General features: G+C 44.2%; 3 protein-coding genes and 1 non-coding gene across 4 annotated transcripts; 2 read left to right on the top strand and 2 right to left on the bottom strand.

Moving 5' to 3' along the window:
* The first annotated feature begins 625 nt into the window (after positions 1–625).
* Positions 626–1,573, top strand: LOC121155104 (olfactory receptor class A-like protein 1). Its single transcript, XM_040978286.1, has one exon. It carries the CDS (start codon positions 626–628, stop codon positions 1,571–1,573), a length of 948 nt encoding a protein of 315 aa, XP_040834220.1.
* A 5,231-nt stretch (positions 1,574–6,804) lies between these two features.
* LOC121155015 (olfactory receptor class A-like protein 1) lies at positions 6,805–7,752 on the top strand. The gene has a single exon (XM_040978198.1). The coding sequence runs from the start codon at positions 6,805–6,807 to the stop codon at positions 7,750–7,752; it is 948 nt and encodes a 315-aa protein (XP_040834132.1).
* Positions 7,753–18,632: 10,880 nt separating this feature from the next.
* On the bottom strand, positions 18,633–18,765 carry LOC121155184. The gene has a single exon (XR_005883627.1). It is a non-coding gene; the product is annotated as a small nucleolar RNA SNORA70 (small nucleolar RNA).
* Positions 18,766–19,268: 503 nt separating this feature from the next.
* On the bottom strand, positions 19,269–20,198 carry LOC121155105 (olfactory receptor class A-like protein 1). Its single transcript, XM_040978287.1, has one exon. It carries the CDS (start codon positions 20,196–20,198, stop codon positions 19,269–19,271), a length of 930 nt encoding a protein of 309 aa, XP_040834221.1.
* Positions 20,199–23,779: the final 3,581 nt, after the last annotated feature.

Raw genomic sequence — 23,779 nt, forward strand, 5'->3', positions numbered from 1 at the left:
GCTGACTGGATGACAAGGCAGGAAAACAAACTCCTCGCTTGAGACTTGCTATTACTTGTCATATTTTTAAAAATAATTACATTTTGGTTGATTTCATTAATGAATACTTAAAACTACTCTGAGAAAAATGTTGAAAATATTTTTTCTCTGAATGAATGTGTCTACAGGGTAATTCCAAAAATTCTTGCCCTTCAAATACGCATACTAGTACTAGTACTCTTCATGTATTGAAAGTGTGTTTTTTGAAAGGTTAGAGTATGCAGTACCTTTAGAGATTGGAAGCAATATAAAAGTCCACAGTAAATCTCACCGGACAATCTGTCTTTGCAGAGGTCCCTGTGTCCTCAAGTCCTCATACCGGAATGCAGGATGCTTGCATTGGAAGTCCTCCTTCTGCATATCATGCGTCTTCTATACTCTAAACTTGAAGGAATGTTTGAAATTCAGCACCTGACTGTGTCCAATTGTGTCTGAAATGTAGAAGATTAAACATTTCACCGCCCATCTCTCAAAGGGGTTAGTCTGCATTCTCTTCAACAGCTGATTTTAAAAAATTGCAGTAGAGTCTGTGTTTCAGACGATGCTAATTTACCTAAAAAAAAGCACTTAAAGCATCATCGAGATCATGTTACTGAGTGACGTGATTTATAGCTTCTTTCTCACAAGTCAGATCTCTGTTGGTGTGCTGGCAAACTCACTGGTCTTCCTGATATATGCGTACATCTTCCTGATCGAGCCACACCTGAAGAAGCCCATGGATGTGATGTGCATGCACCTGACTCTTGTCAATACCGTAACTATTGTGTTCCAGTCAACACCACAGCTCGTGTCCTCCTTTGGAGTCAAAGATTTCTTGGATGATATTGGTTGTAAGACGTTTTTGTACATATCCAGAGTGACTCGAGGCCTTTCCATCTGCACTACGTCTCTGCTGAGTGTGTTTCAGGCCATCACTGTCAGTCCCAGCCATTCTAGATGGGCGTGGCTGAAGTCTCAGCTGTCTCAGTGGATTTTGCCCTCTTTGCTTTCCTTCTGGGTCATCGACATGCTGATCTGCATCTACATCCTTGAAGCTGTGAGAGCCAGGTTGAATTTCAGTGTAGTTGGTCTGAGGTATGTTCATGCCTACTGTGAAAGCAGGCCGCTTGAAGAGTACGTGCCAATATTAGTTTTATATGTTTTAATGATTCATGACCTTGTGTGTATGGTGCCCATGGTCGGGAGCAGCCTCTACATGGTGCTCATCCTCTACAGACACCGCAGGAGAGCCCGGCACATCCACAGCCTCACTCACTCTTCTCAGTCATCTGCAGAAAACAAAGCCACCCGCACTATCCTCCTGCTGGTGCTGTGCTTCGTGGTATTTTATTTTGCCAACAACCTTCTGATGATTTATGGGTTGTATGCCTCTGAGCAAAACGCAAGACTGGAGGGTATTAATGGAATTTTATCATCGAGCTACCGGACATTCTGCCCCTTTCTGTTGATAAGGAATAACAAAGTTTTTCTCAGATTGACGTCCTGTTTTTCTAAGATGCGAGTGATCTTTTCCCGAAGAGCTTACAATGGCTGATTTGATATCTTCTTCAACAGAGGAGTTGCTATTAAAATGTACACAAGGAAATAGCTAGGGCACCATGGAGACTGGCAATGGGGCTGGCTTGAGCTGAACCATGTAGTCCATAATGACATTCATGTGTTGTGATGTTAATATGAATGTAAATTTATTAATTAGCACATGAAATCCAATCTTAAGTGATACTGTGGGTTAAATGAATGTGTTGCGTATCATTATGCTATTTTTCCTTAGATTTATTTATTTTCATTTCAAAGTCAGATATACAGAGAGGAGAGACAGGATTCTCTTCCAGGTCCCTCGTGAGGGTGCAGGATGCCAAGGCTTCTGGCTGTCCTCCACTGCTCTCCCTTACCACGAGCAGGGAGCCGGATGGGAAGCGTGGCAGCCGGGATTGGAACTGGTGCCCCTATGAAATCCCAGTGTGTGTAGGCGAGGACTTTAGCCACTAAGCTACCGTGCTGGGCCCTCGTTAAGCTATTTCTATATGTTTGGTTTTGTCTGTTTTAATGCAGTTATTAGAGCACAGAAATTTACACTGGGGCTTGACCTGTATTTCCATGACTTACGTTCTCCATAAGGAGTTTCCTCATGAAGTGACAGCTAACCTCTTCTGGTGAGACTTTCCAAGAAGCTGACTGTGCTGCAGAGATGTAAAACGAGAAAACAAGAGTCAAGAAAATGCCTCAGTATGTGTTTCAGCAGGGAAGTTAGCTATGAGAATGGAGCTGCTTGAGAGGATGCACTGTGTGGGAGAGTCCATCCTTAAGACGCAGTGCACTTCAGAGGGATCGCCCAGGACGTGTCTGAGTCCGGGGTCAGGTTCCTAGCGGAGTGAGAATAAGGGAATTCCTTTTAAAAATGCACAGATGCTCCCTCCCACCCTGAAGGTGTTTTGAGCAAGACGGAAATGCCATCCCATCCTCCCAGTGTCTAGTTTTCTCACGAGATTAGGAAGAAGTACTGATGTCTTGTTTATTGTAATTGAGCAGGCTGGACAGGATTGCAATCCCAGCTCGTAGTGGGTTTTGTCCACACCCTCTGTGGACATCCACCCTTGAACTGGACCAGAGTCTCTGCTTTCCTGTCTTGGAAAGCAGGCTTCTCACTTCAATAAATGAATCTTGCTTGGCTCATTTCTTTTTTCTTTTTCTTTTTTTTTTTTTTTTCTGCCTGGACTTTTTCTATGTTCACAAAACCCAAGGTTTTCTTTCCTCATGGGCTTTAGTTCATAACATGATCTCCCGATAGAGTCCCACTTGGCATGGGGGCTTCAACATTCAGAGGTCACTCTAGTGTGTAACACACATATAAACACAAGGAAATCTTATTTCTCCCCGAACACCTATTTGGGACTTGGCTCCATTTTCAATATCTACTTCCCCTTGGTTTCAGCTTCCTTAAGATTCACGGGCCCTTCAGGTTCAAATTTCGTTGTTTGCCAGTCTGCCACAACCCCATAAGTTCATCCCCACCCTCTAACTTCATGCCTGTGAGCCCCATCCACCAATCCCTCACAGCACTGATGCCTGTCCTTGGCCACAGGCAGGCACACTCTCCTGGACGTGCCCCCTTTGCATACTGCCTTTAGCCCGTCCACCTCCATCCTGCTCCGACGTCCCTTGGTCCCTCTTGTACCTCCATAGCAGGTCACTTTGCTCTGCCTCTGTCTCTCTGCCTCCACTGCCATCCTGTGTGCTCTCTATGCTGCTGAAATAAAGCCTGCTAGTGGCCTGGCGTGTCTGGTGTGGCGGCGTGTGGCGGCAAACTTAAACCAGAATAGGGGGTATTCTTAGGTAACATTTGGTGCCCTGAAACTCGGTTGGCCCGCTGCTGTCTGGCATTCTGGCCTTAGGTCCGGGGCCAGTACCAGAACCCAACCCCATCCAGCTGCACCAGAACTGATCGGATGCAGCCATTCCAGGATCTGACTTCATCCAGCTGCAAACCCCTGTGTGTGACCCCCTTGGCCACCGTCTCCGCCTGGAACAAGCGAGTCACTCCCCATTTTTCTGCATGCCCAAAGTTGCATGCACACACCGGGATAGGTAAGCTTTCTGTCTGTGGCTCCTGGGTTTTCAGGAGTGGCTTGGCTTGTTTTGTATTCCCCTGACCAGATGTGGTTTCCATTGTTTGGAATTCGGTTCCATAAATCTTGGCTGGGAACGGATTCTCCACTGGCTGACGCCTGCACTCTGAAGGCATGTCTGCTGACACAGGTTGCTTTGTGTGTGTGTGGCTTTATCTTGTCCCTGAGACAGGGAGCTAAGTGAAAGATGAAAGATTGGAGGAGGGTATTAATGATATTTAATCATCTTGCTACTGAGATGGTCTTCTCCAAAAAAACCCAAAATTTTTCAAAACCAAAATTTTACTCAGAATAACTTTCTGCTTTTGAGAGATGAAAATGCTGCCTTCACGAAGAGCCTTCAGTAGCTAATTTGACATCAGTTTCAGCAGACAGTTGCTATCAAACTGTATAGAAGGAAAAGTTACCGAGGTGCCATGGAGCCCTGGGAACTGGGGCTGGTCTGAATCCTGCGATGCATCGAAAACCGTTTCGGTGAATCTGTGTTCTTCATAAGCACTTTCACAGCATCAGTAAACGACACCTGCATCACCTGTGCACACCCTAACCACCGGTCCACATGGGCATGCATCGCCCTCAAACATGGAATCATCAAAAATAAAAATAATTTATTATTTGAAAATCTCAGGAAATAAAGTCAACAATAGCCGCTGGATGAGAAGGCGAAGAGCCCGACAGTGACGTCATGATCGCCCTGAGCTGTGTGAATACTAGCTCCTGACGACGCGTGTCATCCTCAAGTTTACTTTCTGATGGTGTTCACCTTGAGAAAACGCATGCCCAAACTTGGCACAGCTCATGACTCAAGCTCCTGTACTCACCAGGAGACTCAGCTTGCCCCTGGGAGGGTGATTTGTGACTCCCAGTGTGTCAGAGTGACACAATAAAGAAGTCATGGGGCAGCAGGTGACAGGAGCAAAATGCGTGCACTGGGAGAAGTCCTGCCGCCATGTCCCTGATACACAGTCAGTGCTGGGCAGGCCCAGCCTCTCTCCCCACATCCCTGTGTGGGGGCAGCTGAGAGTCCCAGGTAAGGCTCCTTCACGCCCAGCCTGGAGACTGGGAGGGAACTGTGAAGATTTTCCCATGCCTACTGCCCGTCCTGCGTGCGGCTCCGGGGTCTCCTTTGCTTTGCTCCAGCTGTGGCCTGCTCACATTCCCTGTGATGCTGTCTGTATTGCCTTCTTTTTACTGGTGCAGTGTTTCTGTTCATTCCTCCATTGGCGTTCACGTGTTTCTTTCATTCTGAGTATCTCGGAGGTGACTACATCACTCACTGCCTTCTGCCCACTGAGTTTTCTTTCTGCCATGCTGTTCTCTCGTCTTGAATAGCTAAGTGGAATGTATTAACTTGGAAATCGTGTACCCTAAATTTGTGTTAGGACTGTTAACTTTGACCACAGCATCCTTCCATTTATAGTTATTATCTTTCAAATTAATGAATGCACACTTTAAAGGACTTGGTCACATTGAGGTCCTCATTTGCACTTAAAGACAGTATATACTCTCTCTTGCTGTTATACAACAGCATCGGTCCTTCATATTATTCGAGAATGTCCAGCACTGATTTTGCTCTCAGTCATCTAGAAATGTGTCCGATGAGCGCATGCGCTGTGGTGCTTTGTGTATGGGCACCGTTTCCTTCCCGGCCGTGTCACGCCCAGTCCAGCTGCCCGTTGGCGTGCCAGGGAAAGGAGCAGAGAGTGTCCAAGTGCTGGGGTTGCCGCACTCCCGCAGGGGACCTGAACGCAGCTCCTGCTTCCTGGCTTTGCCGGGCCCAGCCCTGGCCGTTGCAGCAGTTTGAGGTCAGTGAGCAGATGGCGGACTCCTGTTTACTCTCCCTCCCTTTTTCTCTTTATCTTTCAAGTTTATCGATCTTTAAAGGCAGAATGGTTCAAATCCTTCAGATAATGTAGCCAATCAATATGAATTCTTTATTATGTGCCCTCTCAGGATACTATCTCTTACTTCTTTTGTAATGATATTAATTTTATTCTAAGAATAGACCTCACCATGATCACGAGAACAGAGTGAAAACAGCAGATCTTTTTATTCATATTCAGTCTCAACAATAAGTTTCCCGTATGTAAGCATGATAGAATGTTGATGTATAGATGTTTTGTTTTTCTGTTATATGATGTAAACTCTGACCACCAGTACGGGTCATCTCATGGCTCCTTTGGAGAGCACTGCATTAACATTTACCACCAGTATGAGTGCTCGTAGGAAATCCAGGTACTCCATGAATGTGGTCAGTGCAGAGGGGACACGTCAAAATGCGTGTCGGTGCCATTTTAGATTGCAGTGGGCAGCAGGACACGGTGCGACATTCCCGGACTGAGGACATTAGGGATGGTGTCGCTCCAGATTTCTTGGGGTCAGAAATCTCGAGTCCCATCCATCCTGGTGCATTGTGGGAGATTACCAGCCACATTCTCACACTCTCTGCCCTGGGTGTCCCGAGCCCTGATCCAAGTGTGAGAAAGAGAATGCCTCCCGGCACTGCTGATGAGATGCCAAGGGAAAATCAATCCTCTCTTGGAAACCTGCCATCCCATGTGATGTTTTAAAAATCAATTACATACTTGGTTCATTTTATTACCTGAGTATTGAAAACGACTCTGAGAAAAATGCTAAAAATATCTTTGGTCTGAATGAATTATGTCTAAAGGTGACGTTCTAAAAAAAATACATCTAATAGTTCAAATGCATATGCTAGTATTACTCTTCATGTGTTAGAACTATGAGGTTCTTCAGAGAGGTTGGAGTGCACCTTACATTTAGAGACAGGAAACAGTCTAACAGTGCGAAATCTGACCCACTGATCTGTCTTTCCTAGGGGCCCCTGTGTCCTCAAGTCCTCATACCGGAATGCAGGATGCTTGCATTTGAACTCCTCCTTCTGCATATCACGTGTCTCTAAACTTGGAAAAAGAAAAAGGCCTGAAATGGAACTTGTGAATGTATCCAATTGTGTCTGAAATATTGAAGATTTAAACAGTTCACAACACAGCTTTCAAACAAAGGTGTTAGTCGTTGCATTCTTCAACCAGCTCCCTTTTCATAACTTCACAATGCAAACTGTGTCTCAGACGATGTCAAGTTTATTTACCAAAAGCACATAAAACACATCAAGGTAATGTTACCGAGTGACGTGATTTATAGCTTCTTTCTCACAAGTCAGATCTCTGTTGGCGTGCTGGCAAACTCACTGGTCTTCCTGATATATGCGTACATCTTCCTGATCGAGCCACACCTGAAGAAGCCCATGGATGTGATGTGCATGCACCTGACTCTTGTCAATACCGTAACTATTGTGTTCCAGTCAACACCACAGCTCGTGTCCTCCTTTGGAGTCAAAGATTTCTTGGATGATATTGGTTGTAAGACATTTTTGTACATATCCAGAGTGACTCGAGGCCTTTCCATCTGCACTACGTCTCTGCTGAGTGTGTTTCAGGCCATCACTGTCAGTCCCAGCCATTCTAGATGGGCGTGGCTGAAGTCTCAGCTGTCTCAGTGGATTTTGCCCTCTTTGCTTTCCTTCTGGGTCATCAACATGCTGATCTGCATCTACATCCTTGAAGCTGTGAGAGCCAGGTCGAATTTCAGTGTAGTTGGTCTGAGGTATGTTCATGCCTACTGTGAAGGGAAGGAGTTTGAAGAGCATAAGCCAATGTTAGTTTTAAGTGCCATCATGATTCAGGACCTTGTGTGTATGGTGCCCATGGTCGGGAGCAGCCTCTACATGGTGCTCATCCTCTACAGACACCGCAGGAGAGCCCGGCACATCCACAGCCTCACTCACTCTTCTCAGTCATCTGCAGAAAACAAAGCCACCAGCACTATCCTCCTGCTGGTGCTGTGCTTCGTGCTGTTTTATGTTGCCAACAACTTTTTGACAGTTTATGGGTTGTATGCCTCTGAGCAAAGCCCAAGATTGCAGGGTATTAATGGAATTTTATCATCGTGCTACCGGACTTTCTGCCCCTTTCTGTTGATAAAGAATAACAAAGTTTTCCTCAGATTGACTTTCTCCTTTTCAAAGATGAGAATGATCTTTCCCCGAAGAGCTCTCAGTGACTAACTTGACATCAGCTTCAAGAGAGCAGTTGCTTCAAAAAGTGTGGAAGGAAACTCTGCCAGGGCGCCATGGAGCCCTGCAATGAGGCTGATTTCAGTTGCGCTATTGCCAGCAACTGAAAGGCAATTATGCTTTGAAATGTAACTTAAAGTCATAACGTATTAATCCGCATATTAGTTACATTACTTAAGCTACATTTTGGGGTAAATGGATGTGTTGTATATCGTTAACTTTATCTGCTTGGTTTTGTCTGTTTTATGCATTAATTAGAGAGCAGAAATTACACTGCATCTTGTCCTGTGTCTCCATGAACCTGTGCTCTTCCCAATGACTTCCGTCAGCCATTCAGTACATGGCACCAACCTCACTGACTCCGGGGACCTCCCTAGAAGCTGACATAGTCCCAGTGATCTGGAGAGATGAAACAGAAGAAGTCCAGAGAGAGCTATAATGAATGTCTGGCAGTAGGAAAGACAGCTGTGTGGAAAGAAAAAACAGAGCTGAGAGGTTGCGACGTTTGGGAGAGTCCATCCTTATTGGCAGTCACATGCAGAGGTTTCTCCAGAAAGGGAGACGTCCTTTTCTTTTTTAAACTCTTATTTTCTACCAATACTGCAACAAAGTGGAGGACTCCACAATGGGGGGAGGGCCCCGGGGAAGGGCTGGGGGAATCCCAGAGCCTATGAAACGGTGTCACATAATGCAATGTAATTGATAAAAAAAAAAAAAGTTATTCTTTTTCATTTTACAATTTTGCAGACAAAAAGCTTCCTCACTTTTTCCATCTCCCTGTGCCATCCAAAAGGGAAATTCCTTTTAAAGTTACACAAGATGCTCCCTCAGCTCTAAAGGTGCTTTCTGCCAGACAGAAGCGCCATCCCAGCAATGTGAGTTTCTAGTTTTCTCATGAGAATAGAAGTTACCAGTCACATGAGCAGGCTAGACAGGACTACAATTCCAGCCCTTCGTGGTTTTGTCACCGTCCTCTGACTGTCCCTTGAAAGGCCCCCCATTGGACCAGATCTCAGTCTTCCTCTCTCAGACAGCCAATGCTGACTGCTGTGGCGGGAGGGTTCTCACTCCAACAAACCTTGCTCTGCTCGTTGCTTTGCCTGTGTGGAAACTCTTCCGTGTGAGACAAGCCCCCAGGTTGCCTTTCTTCAGGGATTTTACTTCATACCATGATCTCCCGATAGAGTCACACTTGGCACTGGGGCTTCAACGTTTGCATCTCAGAGGCTTAATAAATGCATCACACACATATACAGTTAGTGGTTTCTTTCTCCCTGTAGACCTATACACAACGACTTATACAACCCATGTCAGTTGTCATGATATGATTCGAATGCATACTCATATTTGTGTCGCTCCCAGTGGGTTTGGAGGGGAACAATCTTGTTGTCCTCTTAGAGGTTCTCAGCTCTTCAGACAACACATAGTGAGTAGGACCCACAGACCGTGCACCCACTTGTTCCCTGTGCTCATGAAACCCCTCAAAATTGGTTGCCTTCTCAATGTGACTGATTTTTTCATCTTGGTAATCCCCAACGCTGTCAGAATATAATATATCTTTTCTGAACATAATATGGATTTTCTAAATAAAAAGCAAATAATTGAAAAAAAAACCGACTCATCTCTGATGCGGTAGGATAATCCTCTGACTGTGGCTCTTTTATCTAACACGGGCAACGGTTTCTGTTCCAGCTGCAGCATTTTTGATCCAGCTCCCTGACAGCCTAAGACATGCCATGGAAGATGGCTCAAGTTCCGGGGTTCCTGCCATCCATGTGGAGACCCAACACAGAATTTCAAACTTTTGGCTTATGGCTGGAGCAGCCCTAGTTATTCCTGTGATTTGGAAATGATTCAGAAGTGGAATAAATAAATCTTGAAAAATGATATCAAAAAGCAGGGTCGGGCATGCAGAGTGGAACTCTGCTTCATTGTCCGTCCAATCTTGTCTGATGAGTGGAGGAAGCAGCCCACCCCACCCCACCCCACCCCAGCTGCTTTTTAAGCAGTCAGCAACATCTTTATTCCACGGGTGGCCAATACACCCACTGGGCTCCGGGCTCTGCCTGCTGTCTGCCCGCTGATGAGCTCTGTGGACTTTGGGGTGACAAAATATTGCCTAGAGACGTCTATGGATACAGACACCAAATGTGCAAGTGAGGAATGAATTCTGAGGAACACCTATCACACAGGGCCACTGTACTGGCTGGTAAGTGGGGGGAATGAGACCTGGTGGTATGGAGAAGAGAGATTAGAGATTGGAAAATCTATATGGGTCAGACTGATTCATCAGCCCACATGGGAGTCCTGAGATGGGCTTGTTAGCACAGAGCATCACTGACCCCCACACGCCATACCACACGAAAGTGAGAGCTGGGGACTGTCTAGCAGACCTAGATCCAAGTACTGATTGAGTTTGGAACAGGAGACAGGTTACATTAGGCAGGACTATGACACTAACCAGCACATGAGAGAACCAGGCCCTGGAGTGGATTTTGTGGAGTTAAGTGGGCCCAACCCTATGGAAATACAAGTCCTGCTGGTTACCTCAAGAGTTGGGGGGGGGGGGTAAAAAAAAAAAAAGAGTTGGGGGGGTGACTGACTGAACTAGGAGTGAACATGGAACCCACCAACACTCACAGGTACTGGGACTGAAAATAGGCTGGGCAGGTCCGGGCTGCAGTACCTGCATGTGTATCCTAACACAGGGTCAGTGTGGGCCAGCCCGCAACATCTACCACAAGTGTGTGGATTGATTTTGGAAGGGGTCAGACCAAACAGGACCAACATCTTAACCCATTGGCAAGTGCAGAAACCAGGCTGGAGTGCAGGTCATGCTGGGCTAGGGTATTATACCTACTGGTTCACATGAGCCAGGGATGGGAACAGACTGAGCAGGACCAGGTTGCAGCACCTGCCAGCGAGAATTGGACTGAGAGCTGGCTAGGTCAGGCCAGGCTGCAGCATCCAAAGGCAAAGGCTAAAACGGATAGGAGTTATGGCAGGCCAGGTCAGAGACACCACTGGCATGTGTGAGATCTGTGGAGCAGAGCAGGCCTGCCTGGGCAGCAAAGGAGATGCCCTGGCCGGATTGTGATCCTCTTTGGAGAGCGTGAGGGCCAGGGTGGGGGCTGCGGTCTGGTCTGGATATAGCTACAGAAACCCTTGACATGTGTATGGGCTGGTACGGGTTGTACAAGACTGGGCTAGAATCCAGCACCAACGGGTACTCATGAGAACCAGGGTAGTTATAAGACAGGCTAGGCCAGGTCTCTGCCCCACCTGAGCCATGTGTGAGCTGTATCTGGGTATGGATCAAGGTTGGCTGGGCTGTAGTGCCCAACAAGAACCAAAATGGGCACGGACCAGTGAGGAAAGGCCACTGTTCCTGCTAGAACAGGAGCTGGACTAAGTAGGGCTGGCCCATGGACCCACTGGTGTGCACAAGATTTGGCATTGGGAGAGGTTCTGATGGAGGAGCCTTGGGAACTCCTCTGTTGGGACACGTTCCCTACAGGTGAATGTAAGAATCAAGTCGGGGAGCAGCCCAGACAAAGGCAAAATATGGTACCCACCAGTATACAGTATACAGGGGGGCAGGCCAGATTGGGTCAGTCCATATCACCAACTGGCAAATCCGAGTGCCAGAATGGAGTGTGGGTCAGGCCGGGTCAGGGCTCAATACCAGCCAGTCCACATGAGGGCCGAGATTGGGGGCTGGCAGGGCTAGGCTAGGTTCTAGCCCCACCAGCATGAGTTAGAATTGAAGGTGGGGCTATCCCAGCCAGGTTACAGCACACACTAGTAAATGCCGAGGTGAGGGGGCTGTGCCAGACTGGGCCACAGCACCTAACCGCCACATGTGAATCATGGGGGTGGTGGAGATGGCCCCAGTGAGGGCACTGCGAAGGCCCCCCTGCTGGGCCACTATTCCCACCATGAGCATGAGAACTGGGATGTGGGCACACCAGGCCGGGTAGGGCCACATCCAATGGCCTATGTGTGAGTTGGATCAGGGAAAAGCCAGGCTGGGCTGACTATACCTTCCAGTACACGCATAAGCCAGTGTTTGTGTAGATTGATTAAGCTTTGCTGCAGCATCAGCTGGCAAATGCTGACACCAGTGTGGATTGGTTGGGACGAACTGGGCTTCAATACCCATCAACATGTACGAGAGCTGAATGGGATGTGGGATAGACAAGACCAGTCAGCTGTACATATTGGCAAGCACAGGAACCAGGGCAGGAGCGGGTGGGGGTGTTTGTGGGTCGCTCCGACTAGACTTCAGCTCCCATTGGTTTATGTGAAGGCCAAGTATGTGGTGGGGAGGATCAGGCTGGAGTCCAACACCCACTGTGTTTCGTAAAACATGGGGCTGGAGGCAGATCTGACCCAGGAATTGCAACCACCAGTGTGGGCATAGGTTGATTTGGGTGACAGACTGTGCCGGACCTTGTGTTGGCAAACACACACAAGAATCAGGTCTGGGATGGCCTCAGATGAGGTTTCTTTGGTGAGTCCCTGCCATCTGAACTGCTGGACTCAGAACCCTAACCATGGAGAGAATTGCAGGTTCCATGGGCTGACTGTGGGAGTGGAAGTATCAGAGCTGGGCCTACTCAGAGGCTCAGATGGAGCAGAGGACAGCATATCCAAATGTACATGGAGGATATGGCATCAGAGCCTCCAGAGGACACCTGGTACCATGGCAGAGGACGGAGGACAGAACAAATTGATCAATTACCCCAGGCAATCGGTGACAATGAAGATCTGGGCAGACAGAGACTCTAGGGTGGACCATAGCAGTCAGTGGATTCAGGAGAGATTTCATCATGATTGGAGTGGTGAGATCACTAGCAATTCATGACTGCTGAACTAGCAAAACCTCTTGAGCGATTCATGGTGTTGTAAATTTCTATTTTTCTTCCTGTTGTTGATTTTGTGTTGTGGCTTTTCATTTAAGAGGATGTGTAGTAACTGTATAATGGAGACTATCATGACCAGATGTGAGGATGCAGTGCAGTGTGCATCTCTACTTCCAGATCAAAGATGGACTCCAAATGAAACTACTAGCTGTATCTTGACAATGGGAGGCTGGACTCTCTGCCATTGTCCATGTCCGCAATGATGAACATGTGACTGTCTATGAAGAGCAATGCTATAGCAATAATATAGGGGAATTAGGTGGGGGAGAGGAGGGGTTTGGGAAGGAATCAGGAGAAATTAAAAAAAAAAAAAAGATAGCAAAAAGGGCTCAATCCAGTAGGTTAGCGGCTAGAGTCCTCACCTTACACACGCTGGGATCCCATGTGGGTGTTGGTTTGTGTTCCAGTGGCCCCGCTTCCCATCCAGCTTCCTGCTTGTGACCTGGGAAGGCAGTCAAGGACAGCCCAAGGTCCTTGAACCCTATACCCACGTAGGAAATCTGGAGGAGGGTCCTAGCTTTGGATTGGCTGAGCTCTGGCTGTTGCGGCTACTTGGGGAGTGAATCATCTGATGGAAGATCTTCCTGTCTGTCTCTCCTCCTCTCTGCATGTCTGACTTTCCAATAAAAATTTAAAAAATGATGGCAAAAAGATGACAGCAAGCAAGTAAGAATTGAGGGGAAAGTGGGAGCAAAAGAGAGGGAGGTGGAAGGCAAAAACAAAAATCATTCTATTCTTAGAAATCTATATGGTTATATACACAATTGGATTTTGTACAACCTATATATTTCACATATATAGTTCATAAACAAAACTAGATTTGTTAAAATTAAAAATGTCAGTTAAAAAAGAAATTCTCAAAGGTACATTACTCTGGCTGATAGATGTAAAAGAAAAGTTTTAGATACCATTAGATAACAACCAAAAAAGTCTAAGGAAAAACATAAGAAACTAGAAAAGCATCAAGTAAATCAGCTAAACTTACAGTTGAAGGAACTAGAAAAATAACAGCAAAACAATCCCAAGATTACTAGGAACAAAGAAATCATCAAAATAAGGGAGGAAATAAACCAAATACAGACCAAAAGAACTATACATAAGATGAATGAATCAAAGAGCTGGTTCTTTGAGAAAATCAACAATATAAGACTCACCAGTAATCCAACTCATCAATAATGGAGGGAGAAGATACACATCAATAGCATCAGAAACAAGAAAACATAACAACAGATACCTTAGAATATGCAGACCTATTACAAGCAACTATATGCGAGCAAATCAAAAGACTAGAAGAGATGGACACATTCCAGGAAATAGGAAAGGACAGAACAACAGCAGAGAGGTACCTGGAGACTGACAGACACAGGAAAGCAGTGCATACAACGATGTGGAGTTGCAGTGACTGATACTCCAGCGGCATTCAGCTAATGGCGATCTGAACTCTACCAGCAGCTGGAACTCAACCAAATGCAATAAGTAAAATCGCATTGTAGACCTGTGGGTGACACAGCTTAGAAACCTGCCCCAAGAAGAAGACTCTGCTAACCAGAAGTACAATGACCAAGAGCAAAAGAGACAAAAGCCAATGAATATTAGCAAAAACTCCCCTGCAAAGGAGCAAAACCCTGTGCCAATCTCAGAGTTAACTGAGGAAGACATCGGGAAAATGGGGCATACAGAATTCATAAAACTCATTTTAAAGCTTCTGATCAAAAATGAGAAACACATACAAGAGTTCAAAGAATTTAAGGAAGCAATAAAGCAAATGAAGGCTGATATATCAGAAATTAAGAACACAGTAGAGCAAATTAAAAGAACAATGGAGAGTCTTCAAAATAGAATTAAGCAAGCAGGAGAAAGAATCTCAGAATTGGAAGGTATTTCCTGTCATCAGGAGAAAGCAAACAAAAAGCTGGAAGAGCAGAACTGGATCAGGCCAAAAAAAGTATTCAAGAATTGAAAGACACTATTAAGAGGCCAAATATAAGAGTTATGGGAGTCCCAGAAGGTGCAGAAAGAGAAGTTGAGTTTGCAAATGTATTTAATGAAATAATCAAGGAAATTTTCCCTAATCTAGAGAAAGAATTGGGAAACAACATCCAGGAGGGGCACAGAACTCCCAACAGGCTTGATCAAAAGCGATCTTCACCAAGACACATGATCATCAAGCTCTCTTCAGCTGAACATAAGGAAAAGATCCTTAAATGTGCACGTGAAAAAAAATCAATTGACATATAAAGAAATGCCAATTAAATTCACAGGAGATCTCTCACAGAAAACTCTACAGCAAGAAGAGAATGGAGTGACATATTCCAGATTCTAAAAGAAAAAAATTGTCGGCCTAGGATAACATACCCCGCAAAGCTTTCTTTTGTCTTTGAAAATGGAATAAAATTCTTCCACAGTTAAATTAAAAGAATTCGCCTCTTCCAAACCTGCCCTATAAATGATACTTCAAGATGTTCTCTTGATAGAGAAGAGGAATAGCACCTACCAAAACCAAAGGCAAATGGGAAAAACATCCCAGTAAAATGACAACAGAAGACTAAACCAATGAACAACCCATTCCTAAAATGACAGGACCAAAGTACCACCCATACATATTAAACTTTGAATGTAAATGGCTTAAGCTCAAACATCATAGATTAGTAGGCTGGATCAAAAAACAAAACCCATCTGTTTATTGTCTGGAGGAGACACACTTCACCAACAAAAATCAGCAGAAACTAAATAACATGGATTTTGTTGTTTTCTGTTAGGTTCATCTGTTCAAAACACTTTCTTCTGATTAAATCATGCAATGACTCATAGATCATATAGCAGCATCGTTTTCTTCAAGAAGGTTCTTGATCTTCATTTCTTCAGCTACATGTGTTGTTAATTTCTTTTTTCTCCCTGATGTTAATTTTGTTTTGTGGCTCTTCATTTAGGGGAATTTATAGTAGCTGTGTAATGGAGACTGTCATATCTAGTATTGTGTTATTTAACTTCATGGCATTGTAAATTTGTTTTTTTTTCTTCCTTGTTGTTGATTTTGTATCATGACTTTTCATTTAAGGGGATGTGCGGTAGCTATGAAATGGAGACTAACATATCCAGATCTGAGGACACAATGTAGAATGCATTTCTACTTTCACACAAAGATAGGACTTAGAATGAAACCATTCACTATTTCTTGACAATAGGATGCTGGACTCTCTGCCATTGTCCATGCCCACAATGATAGACATATGACTGTATATGAAGAACTATATTTTAGTAATGATATAGAGGAACTAGGTGGTGTGGGAGAGAATTGGGGAAGGGATAAGGGAAATGCCAGGAGCCTATGGAATTTTATCACAAAATAATAATAATAATAACAAAAATAAAGCATACAGTATGCATTGTAGTTTTCTTCATTTGCATAATATTTGATAATATTCGTGTTCTCATTAAGATAAGTTTTATGTAGTAGTGCTGTTGCAACACAGTGCATTTTGTGTGGTGACACTGAAGAATCAATTGGCCTTTTGGCTAAGATCAAGTGTAATAGTTGTGTTTGTCCTATTGTTTGGCTAGATTGCATTCTTCCACTGTTCTACTTGGAAACCAACTGAAACTCCTTGGAAGTATCTTTGGTGAAACACATCCAATGATCTTCAAGTTTACTTTGTCTGACATTCATAGCTTTATCAGATTTTTTTTAGTGATTCCACGTGCAAGGTGTGTGACTGCCAGTTCTCATGGAAGAGGTGGGACAAAACTTCCACTTAAAGAATCAGGTATTTTTAAGGAAAGCCTGACAAGGGTGTTTGGCCTACAGATATCACTGGATACAGACCTCTCCAAACAATAACAAATTCTCTTTTGTAAGTTCCAAATGACTTAGAGACACAATCCTCTCAATATTTGAAAACCTCATCCAAAAAACAGACACACAAGAAATATTCAAACCATCATGGACTACAAAAAAAACCTCAGCAGGCCCAACAATGACATCAGTAGAATGAGACACATATAAGAGTTCACTAACTACTCAAGATCCTAGTGCAAAAATCAAAACAAGGTTATGAAAGAACAAATATTTAACCTTCCATTTTGCTGTGGGTTTTACTGTTTATTTTAGAAGCACATTGTATCCTGAACAGCCTGAGCTAAATTCAGATTCTGCCAACCCCGGAGATGAGCAACATTAGCCACAATCAAATGGGAAATGATTGTCGGGGGTTCATGAATACAGGGGAACAAGTGTGCACACACCATCTGTGAGTCCTGCTCACTAAACATCTGTTGACCAGGGAAGCCGAGGAAGAAACCCTTTATGAAGCAAACACCCATTCCTCCCTATAAACTTCCCTAAGCTATGACATAAAAGTTGCATATCTTTGGTATTTGCACATCAACATAGGCTGTATATACACTTGCATATATGTCTTCAGAGAGAACTAAGATCTTTATGTGTGTATTCGTGTGTAACATACTACGAGTAACCTCTGAAATGCAACGGTTGATGCCCTAATGCCCAGTGTGACTCCATGGGGAGATATTACCAGATAAACAGCCATGAACGAAGGTGACCTTGTCTCACATACAAGAATTTCAGAGCAAAGTAATGAGCAAAGTAAGATTTACTGAAAAGAGAAGACTCCTGACACAGCACTTAAGACAGGCAGTACAGAGAGGAAGAGGAGAATCTGATCCAAAGGGGAATCTTTCAAGCACAATTCAAGGACCAATCAGAGCATAGTGACATAACCAACCAGAAGCTGGAATTGTAATCCTGTCTAGCCCGCTCATGAGTAAACAAAAAAGCCATTGGAAATGTGTGATCTCTACTGAATTTCATATTTGTCTGCTCTGTCCTGGCTACATTCATAGAGTGCCTGCACTTCCTCGTTTTACTCCCAGTATTTTAAAAACGGACATTCTAGCATCATCTCTATGCAGCAAAGGCGGAGGGAAGAACATGTAAAGTTTAAGGACACCATCAATACAAGAGCATTCATTCTCCATGGCCCAACTTGTTCCTTCCATAACAGTTGGGATTATTGGAAATTTTATCAATTTATCAACAGTTCTACTATTCAAATGTTTAAAAACTGCCTCCAGCTGTGTGAGTTAGGAGAGCCTTGGATATTCCAAATGCTTATCAGAGTGCCTGGGTTAGAATCATGACCCTATTTCTGATTAAGGTTCCTACTAATGAAGATCCTAAGGAGAGCAGAGTTAGTTCAGGGTTTTAGCCATTGGAAATGTGTGACTGATAACTTCTATTCTCATGGTAGTTTCTAGAAACTTTGGAGGGTAGGATCCACTTGCGTCCTGCTAAATGCACCTTCAAGGCACAAAGGAGCATCCTGTGTACGTTGAAATGACCCCCCTGTTCCTCGTTCCGGCAGGGTCCTCATCTTGGAATTACACAGATGCTCTGAGAAATCTCTGTGTTTTACCATATGTGAAAGATTGAATCTCCCAAATACTTCATCCTCCCAATCAGCTCTGCTTTCATGGCTTTTCAAACAGTCATAGCTACTTTTTGCAATAGCAATCGGGGTTTATTATGGATGACGAATAAGGAACAGAGAAGAGCAGACGCCCTCATGAGTGGAGGGCTCACCACTTGTCCAGGGTTAATGTAGGGAATCTGCTTGATCCCGTAGTCATCAGGGATGAGCTGCTTCTCTTCCACCACGTCTTCAATTTGGTTCACACTAAACTAGGTAAGTCTTACTTCTTTGACATGTGCTTCTGGTGACCAGGGACTGTAACTCGGAACTGGAACTTGAGCCTGTGTAGGGCCTCAACCAAGTGTTCCTTGTTCTACAGCTTTGTGCAGAGAGACATGACAGCGAGGCCAATATGAACCTTGGCTACTGAGCCTTGGCAACCATGCCCCCCTCAAACCTGTATGGGGCCTACGTTAGGAACAGTATGTGGTCGGAGGCGTGAATGTCTGCTGAAAAGGGCTGTTTCAAAGGTCCTAAAGGGCAGCCTATAGGATGACAGGTTGTACACACTTCCAAGCAGACTGCTGTGGGCAGGCACTGCACACGTGTTCCCAAGAAGAAGGGGAGCTGATCAGCTTCATTAGCTTCTCAAGATACAACTATTTTCGCTGCTGAAAGACATTATTTAAGTTTCTTTCGATTTGGCATCTTTTTTTTAGGTTTTTGATGCACAGTCAGCCTCTAGAGACATCCCCAAAATTAGTGAAGTGGGTGTTATCTACAGAATGGCTAGGTGAAGTCCTAATGAACAGCACAGATTCACAAAGTTACAAGCTAAGTATGTATTTGTTCTAAGAGGTCTAGTAAAAATGGAAAAATAAGAACAGAAAGCAAACAGATAAAGGTAGCTTAATGTCATACAATTTATTTATTAAAGCAAATATATAACTAAGGAATGTAATTGATGTGAAAATTAGTAAACTCCTTTCATATTTCTATTTTAAAAATGTGAATCTCTTTAGATGAACTACAGAGTTGAACTCAAATTAGTCCCATTCCCAGAGCTCCACACAAACATACTACTTTTCCATATATGAATTTCAATGACAAATCCTCTGAGGAAGGTGATGGCAAGTTAGCCAATAAAAGTTCTTTAGGAAAATTTCATTCTTATCTTTGAAATGGAGGAAATCAGTCTGACAAAGATCTTATTGTGCTTTATCAACAAAAAGGGGCAGAATGTGCGGTAACATGATGATAAAATTCCATTAATACCCTCCAATCTTATGTTTTTCCCAGAGTTGTGTAACCCATAAAACATCAAAGAGTTGTTGGCAACATAAAATACCACGAAGCACAGCACCAGCAGGAGGATAGTGCGGGTGGCTTTGTTTTCTGCAGATGACTGAGAAGAGTGAGTGAGGCTGTGGATGTGCCGGGCTCTCCTGCGGTGTCTGTAGAGGATGAGCACCATGTAGAGGCTGCTCCCGACCATGGGCACCATACACACAAGGTCATGCATCATCATGGCACTTAAAAATAATTTTGATTTGTATTCTTCAACCTTAATGTTCTGACAGTATGTTTGAACATAAGGTCCTCTGCCAAGAGTGGAGTTTGATTTTGCTCTCATGCTTTCAATGATGTGACTGTAAATCAGCATGTTGATGACCCAGAAGGAAAGCAAAGAGGGCAAAATCCACTGAGACAGCTGAGACTTCAGCCACGCCCACTTAGAATGGCTGGGACTGACAGTGATGGCCTGAAACACACTCAGCAGAGACGTAGTGCAGATGGAAAGGCCTCGAGTCACTCTGGATATGTACAAAAACGTCTGACAACCAATATCATCCAAGAAATCTTTGACTCCAAAGAAGGACGCAAGATGTGGTGTTGACTGGAACACAATAGTTACGGTATTGACAACTGTCAGGTGCATGCACATCACATCCATGGGCTTCTTCAGGTGTGGCTCGATCAGGAAGATGTACGCATATATCAGGAAGACCAGTGAGTTTGCCACCACACCAATAAAGATCTGACTTAGGAAAAAGAAACTATAAATCGTGTCGCTGGCTGACATTGTGACAATGGTGTTTCATACGCTTTTCTTACGTTGTTAACTTTGGCATCCTCGGGAAAATAGGTTGCAATCTGAAATCACAAAAACACAGCCCAGTGAAGGTTACGATTGTAGCTCTGTTCCAGGGAGGTGCAATGAAACTGTCTAATCTTCTATATTTCAGACCCAACTGTGCTACTTTCAGGAACTCAATGTCAGCTGTCCTTTGAGTGTCAGGATGTATGGTTCTCTTACATGAATGAGGTAGACTTCGGATCCAACGTGCTACCTTCTGGTGTGAGGACATGAGGCCGTGATGGCCTCTGTGAGTCACAGTTTGCTGTTGATACTCAGATTCTTAGACTGCTGGGCTCTAATCCTGTATGTTGTGCTTAAACTGATGAACATTATGGCTTGCATGCATGAAGGCCGGGGTTTGATTTTGGACTGCATTTTTAGAATTTCGACCACAAACGTAATTGTTACCGTCAAGAAACCTCTTTAAGTCATAACTTCAGAGTAGTTTACCCACTCATGTATTCGCCAAACAAAACTGTAATTAAATTAATTTTTATAATACAAAAAGAAAGAGCAGGTTTTCCAAGAAAGGAATTCTGCCTCCTGTCACCTAGCCAGAGGTGCTGGAAGCATTTTTGTTCTCGTTCTTGCTGTAGAGCCTCTGTCATGCAGTGCAGTGAGGCTGACAATGTGGCTGGGCTACCGCAACGTTTGGGACAGAACTCAATCTTTCTGGCGCCATCACAGATGAACTCAGTCCAACTGCACATCCCTGTGGCTTGCTGCATATGCCGTATCTAAAACGTTGCCCAAAACCTGCTTCTATATGTACATTTGATACAGCATCAGACCTAGTCAGATCACAAACATATTGTGTACAGGAGTGATATGACAGTCGTGGAGGCTGACACACAAATGAATAAAAATAATGCTTCATCTCTATTTGTGCTACTGTCATTCTCTCATAGTCTCTGTCATGTAACCTGTCACCTTCCTCTCTCCATAGATTTCCACACATATATGACTCCTCCATAATGACCTCACCCGTAGAGTCCCTGAGCTTTCCATGTTGCACTCCCAGCTTTGCCATAACTCACATTCTGGCATCACCTCTACTACACCAAAGGCAGAGGAAAGAATATCCGATGCTTAAGGACACCATCAATACAGGGCTGTCCTACTTCCACGATACCACTCATTCCTTCCCATTATTGTAGCTTAGGATCATAAGAGTTGGAATTATTTGACTTGTGTTACTCGAATAGTCCACAATGTAATCTGCTCTTTTACAAAGTGCATCCACCGGTGTGCGGGAGGAGGGCGGTAAGCACTCTCAGATGCCCACGACGCCCACAGAGCATCTGGGTTAGAATCATGACTCTGCTTCTGCTCCCGCACATCCCGGGACCCTGAAACTCACATGGATCCCAATTCCACTTTCAAGTTCTTTGGGTGTAACTGGTAGATGAGTCTCATATTCTCTCTGACACTCGCCTCCTCTCCCTCTTACTCTCTTTTTGTCTCTTTCTGTCTTTCATATAATGAACAATGAATGAAGCTTTAAAATGCAACCTATCTTCAACAAACGGTACAACAGTTTCTGGTTCACCCTCAGAACTTATGACCATTCACTCCCTATCCAGTATCATGGAGGATGGCCAATTGCACAAGTTCTCCTCAACAGAATTGCCTGCTCACTCCACATACCTGCTCTTAGAAGTTTAGAGTCTCTTCTTATTGTATCAATGAGCTGAATTCCCCAGTTGCTTCCATTTTTATATATTTTCAGATCTGTTTCTGCCAAGAGCAACACACCATTGAATTTACAACTCTCACTCGAACACACCCTATTTCAAAAGCACAGCGTATGTTGGGCAGTGTGGGTGCCAGCAGGCCTTCACTGTGACCCTATCAGGTGAAAGAAAATAAATCAAGCTCAGCCTCTTCATACTTCAGTTGACACACTTGCAATTCCCCTTAACATTTGAATTACAAGAACAAGCAAAATTATGCAAATAATATGTGCACAAATAGTGCATACACCGTGCCTCAGAGAACTGAAAATGTCCAAAACAACTCCAAAAGAAGGCAGGACATTCTTCCAAAATCATTTTAGAAGGCCTGTGTTACCTGAAGCTTTCAGGAAACCCAGAAGGACACAGTGATATAAAGAAATTGCAGGCCAGTGTCCCCGACGAACACTGCTGAAAGCTCTCCACAAAATTTGGGGAGAATGTAGTTAACTGCACAATCAAAGCATCACTCACCATAAATAATCATAACATCTCCGGTTTTAAATTTAATATCGGACAAAATGAACATTTAGGCAGCAGAATAACTGGACACAATCAATAAGGCCAGTTTGAGGCACATGAAAATATTTGTAAATACAAAGCTGCAGGATCAATGCTTAGTGTAAACAGCTCGTGCCCATCCCTGTAGTATCCGATCTAACCTCCTTGATTAACTGTAGAACCCAGAGACAAAAGGTAAGGCAGACTATAAACAAGGTGAGCCACTCATCTCACTTGGTCCAACTGCTCTGACCGGCGCACACGTCACCTTCAAGTGCCCGGCTCCCCTGCTCCCCTGCAGCATGCTCCCTCTATAAATGCAGTTAAATACCAAACACGGAAGGAAATGAGGAGACAAAGTGGCAGAGGCTCACGTCACAGAACATCTTATCTTAACACAATGATGATGGATTGCAAAAAGAGAAGATATTTTTTTAAACACCGATTTCTCAATATGTTGAGAAATATTTCATCTAAGAGCAGAGTGAAAATGGCCTATGATTATTGCGAAATGCAGTGTGCTAAAATGAAGTCAAAATGCAGTTCTTTCCAAGGAATGACAACGTGAAGACCCCTCTAAAGAGACAGGCCCGCTTCCTCGGGAGAAGACACCGAGAGCGTCACACTTCACGAGTCACCAACACTACAAAGTTATGTATTTTTTTAAATGTATCATGACTTAACTTACCATAAAACATGAGGACTGTGGAAAGTCACAGATGTACGAAGATCACCATGGTGAAATCGAGTAGCAGGTAAAGTCATTCCACGAGGAATCCCACAGAATGCCTCAATGGAAAAGTGCAGAAAATACCTGCAAACATTGCCCGTGGATAGAGAAGAGCATCCAGTAACTCCACTGCGGACGAGGCAACACTTCACACCCAGCACAGAAGGCAGGTGTGAAAAGTATAATGGTGCTACTTACTTCCGGCCTCACCTGGAAAACCAGCTGCACAGGTTAGTTTTACGGGAACTCAGTGATTTCCAATGTGAGTGCAGCACCTGACCAAGACAGTTAGCCGCAGAGGAAGGGAAAGGGTAATATTAGGAAGCTGATGTGTAAGATTCACCACAGTTTTAAATCAAAGGAGAAAACAGCTCAGCACCGCAACTGATACACCAAATACAGTGATCATTATACACATATATATATCTTAGCATTTAAATGATAAAGCATAATATCAACTCTGTGCTATAACGGCAACACACTGCAGCTTTTGCATTGCGATTGAGTACAAATAAAAATACCTGCTGCTTCTACTCATCATGCATTTGCTTGGGTCCATT

The sequence above is a fragment of the Ochotona curzoniae genome, unplaced genomic scaffold (genome assembly GCF_017591425.1).
Source record: "Ochotona curzoniae isolate NIBS_2020 unplaced genomic scaffold, NIBS_Ocur_1.0 contig_2861, whole genome shotgun sequence".
Taxonomy (NCBI): Eukaryota; Metazoa; Chordata; class Mammalia; order Lagomorpha; family Ochotonidae; genus Ochotona; species Ochotona curzoniae.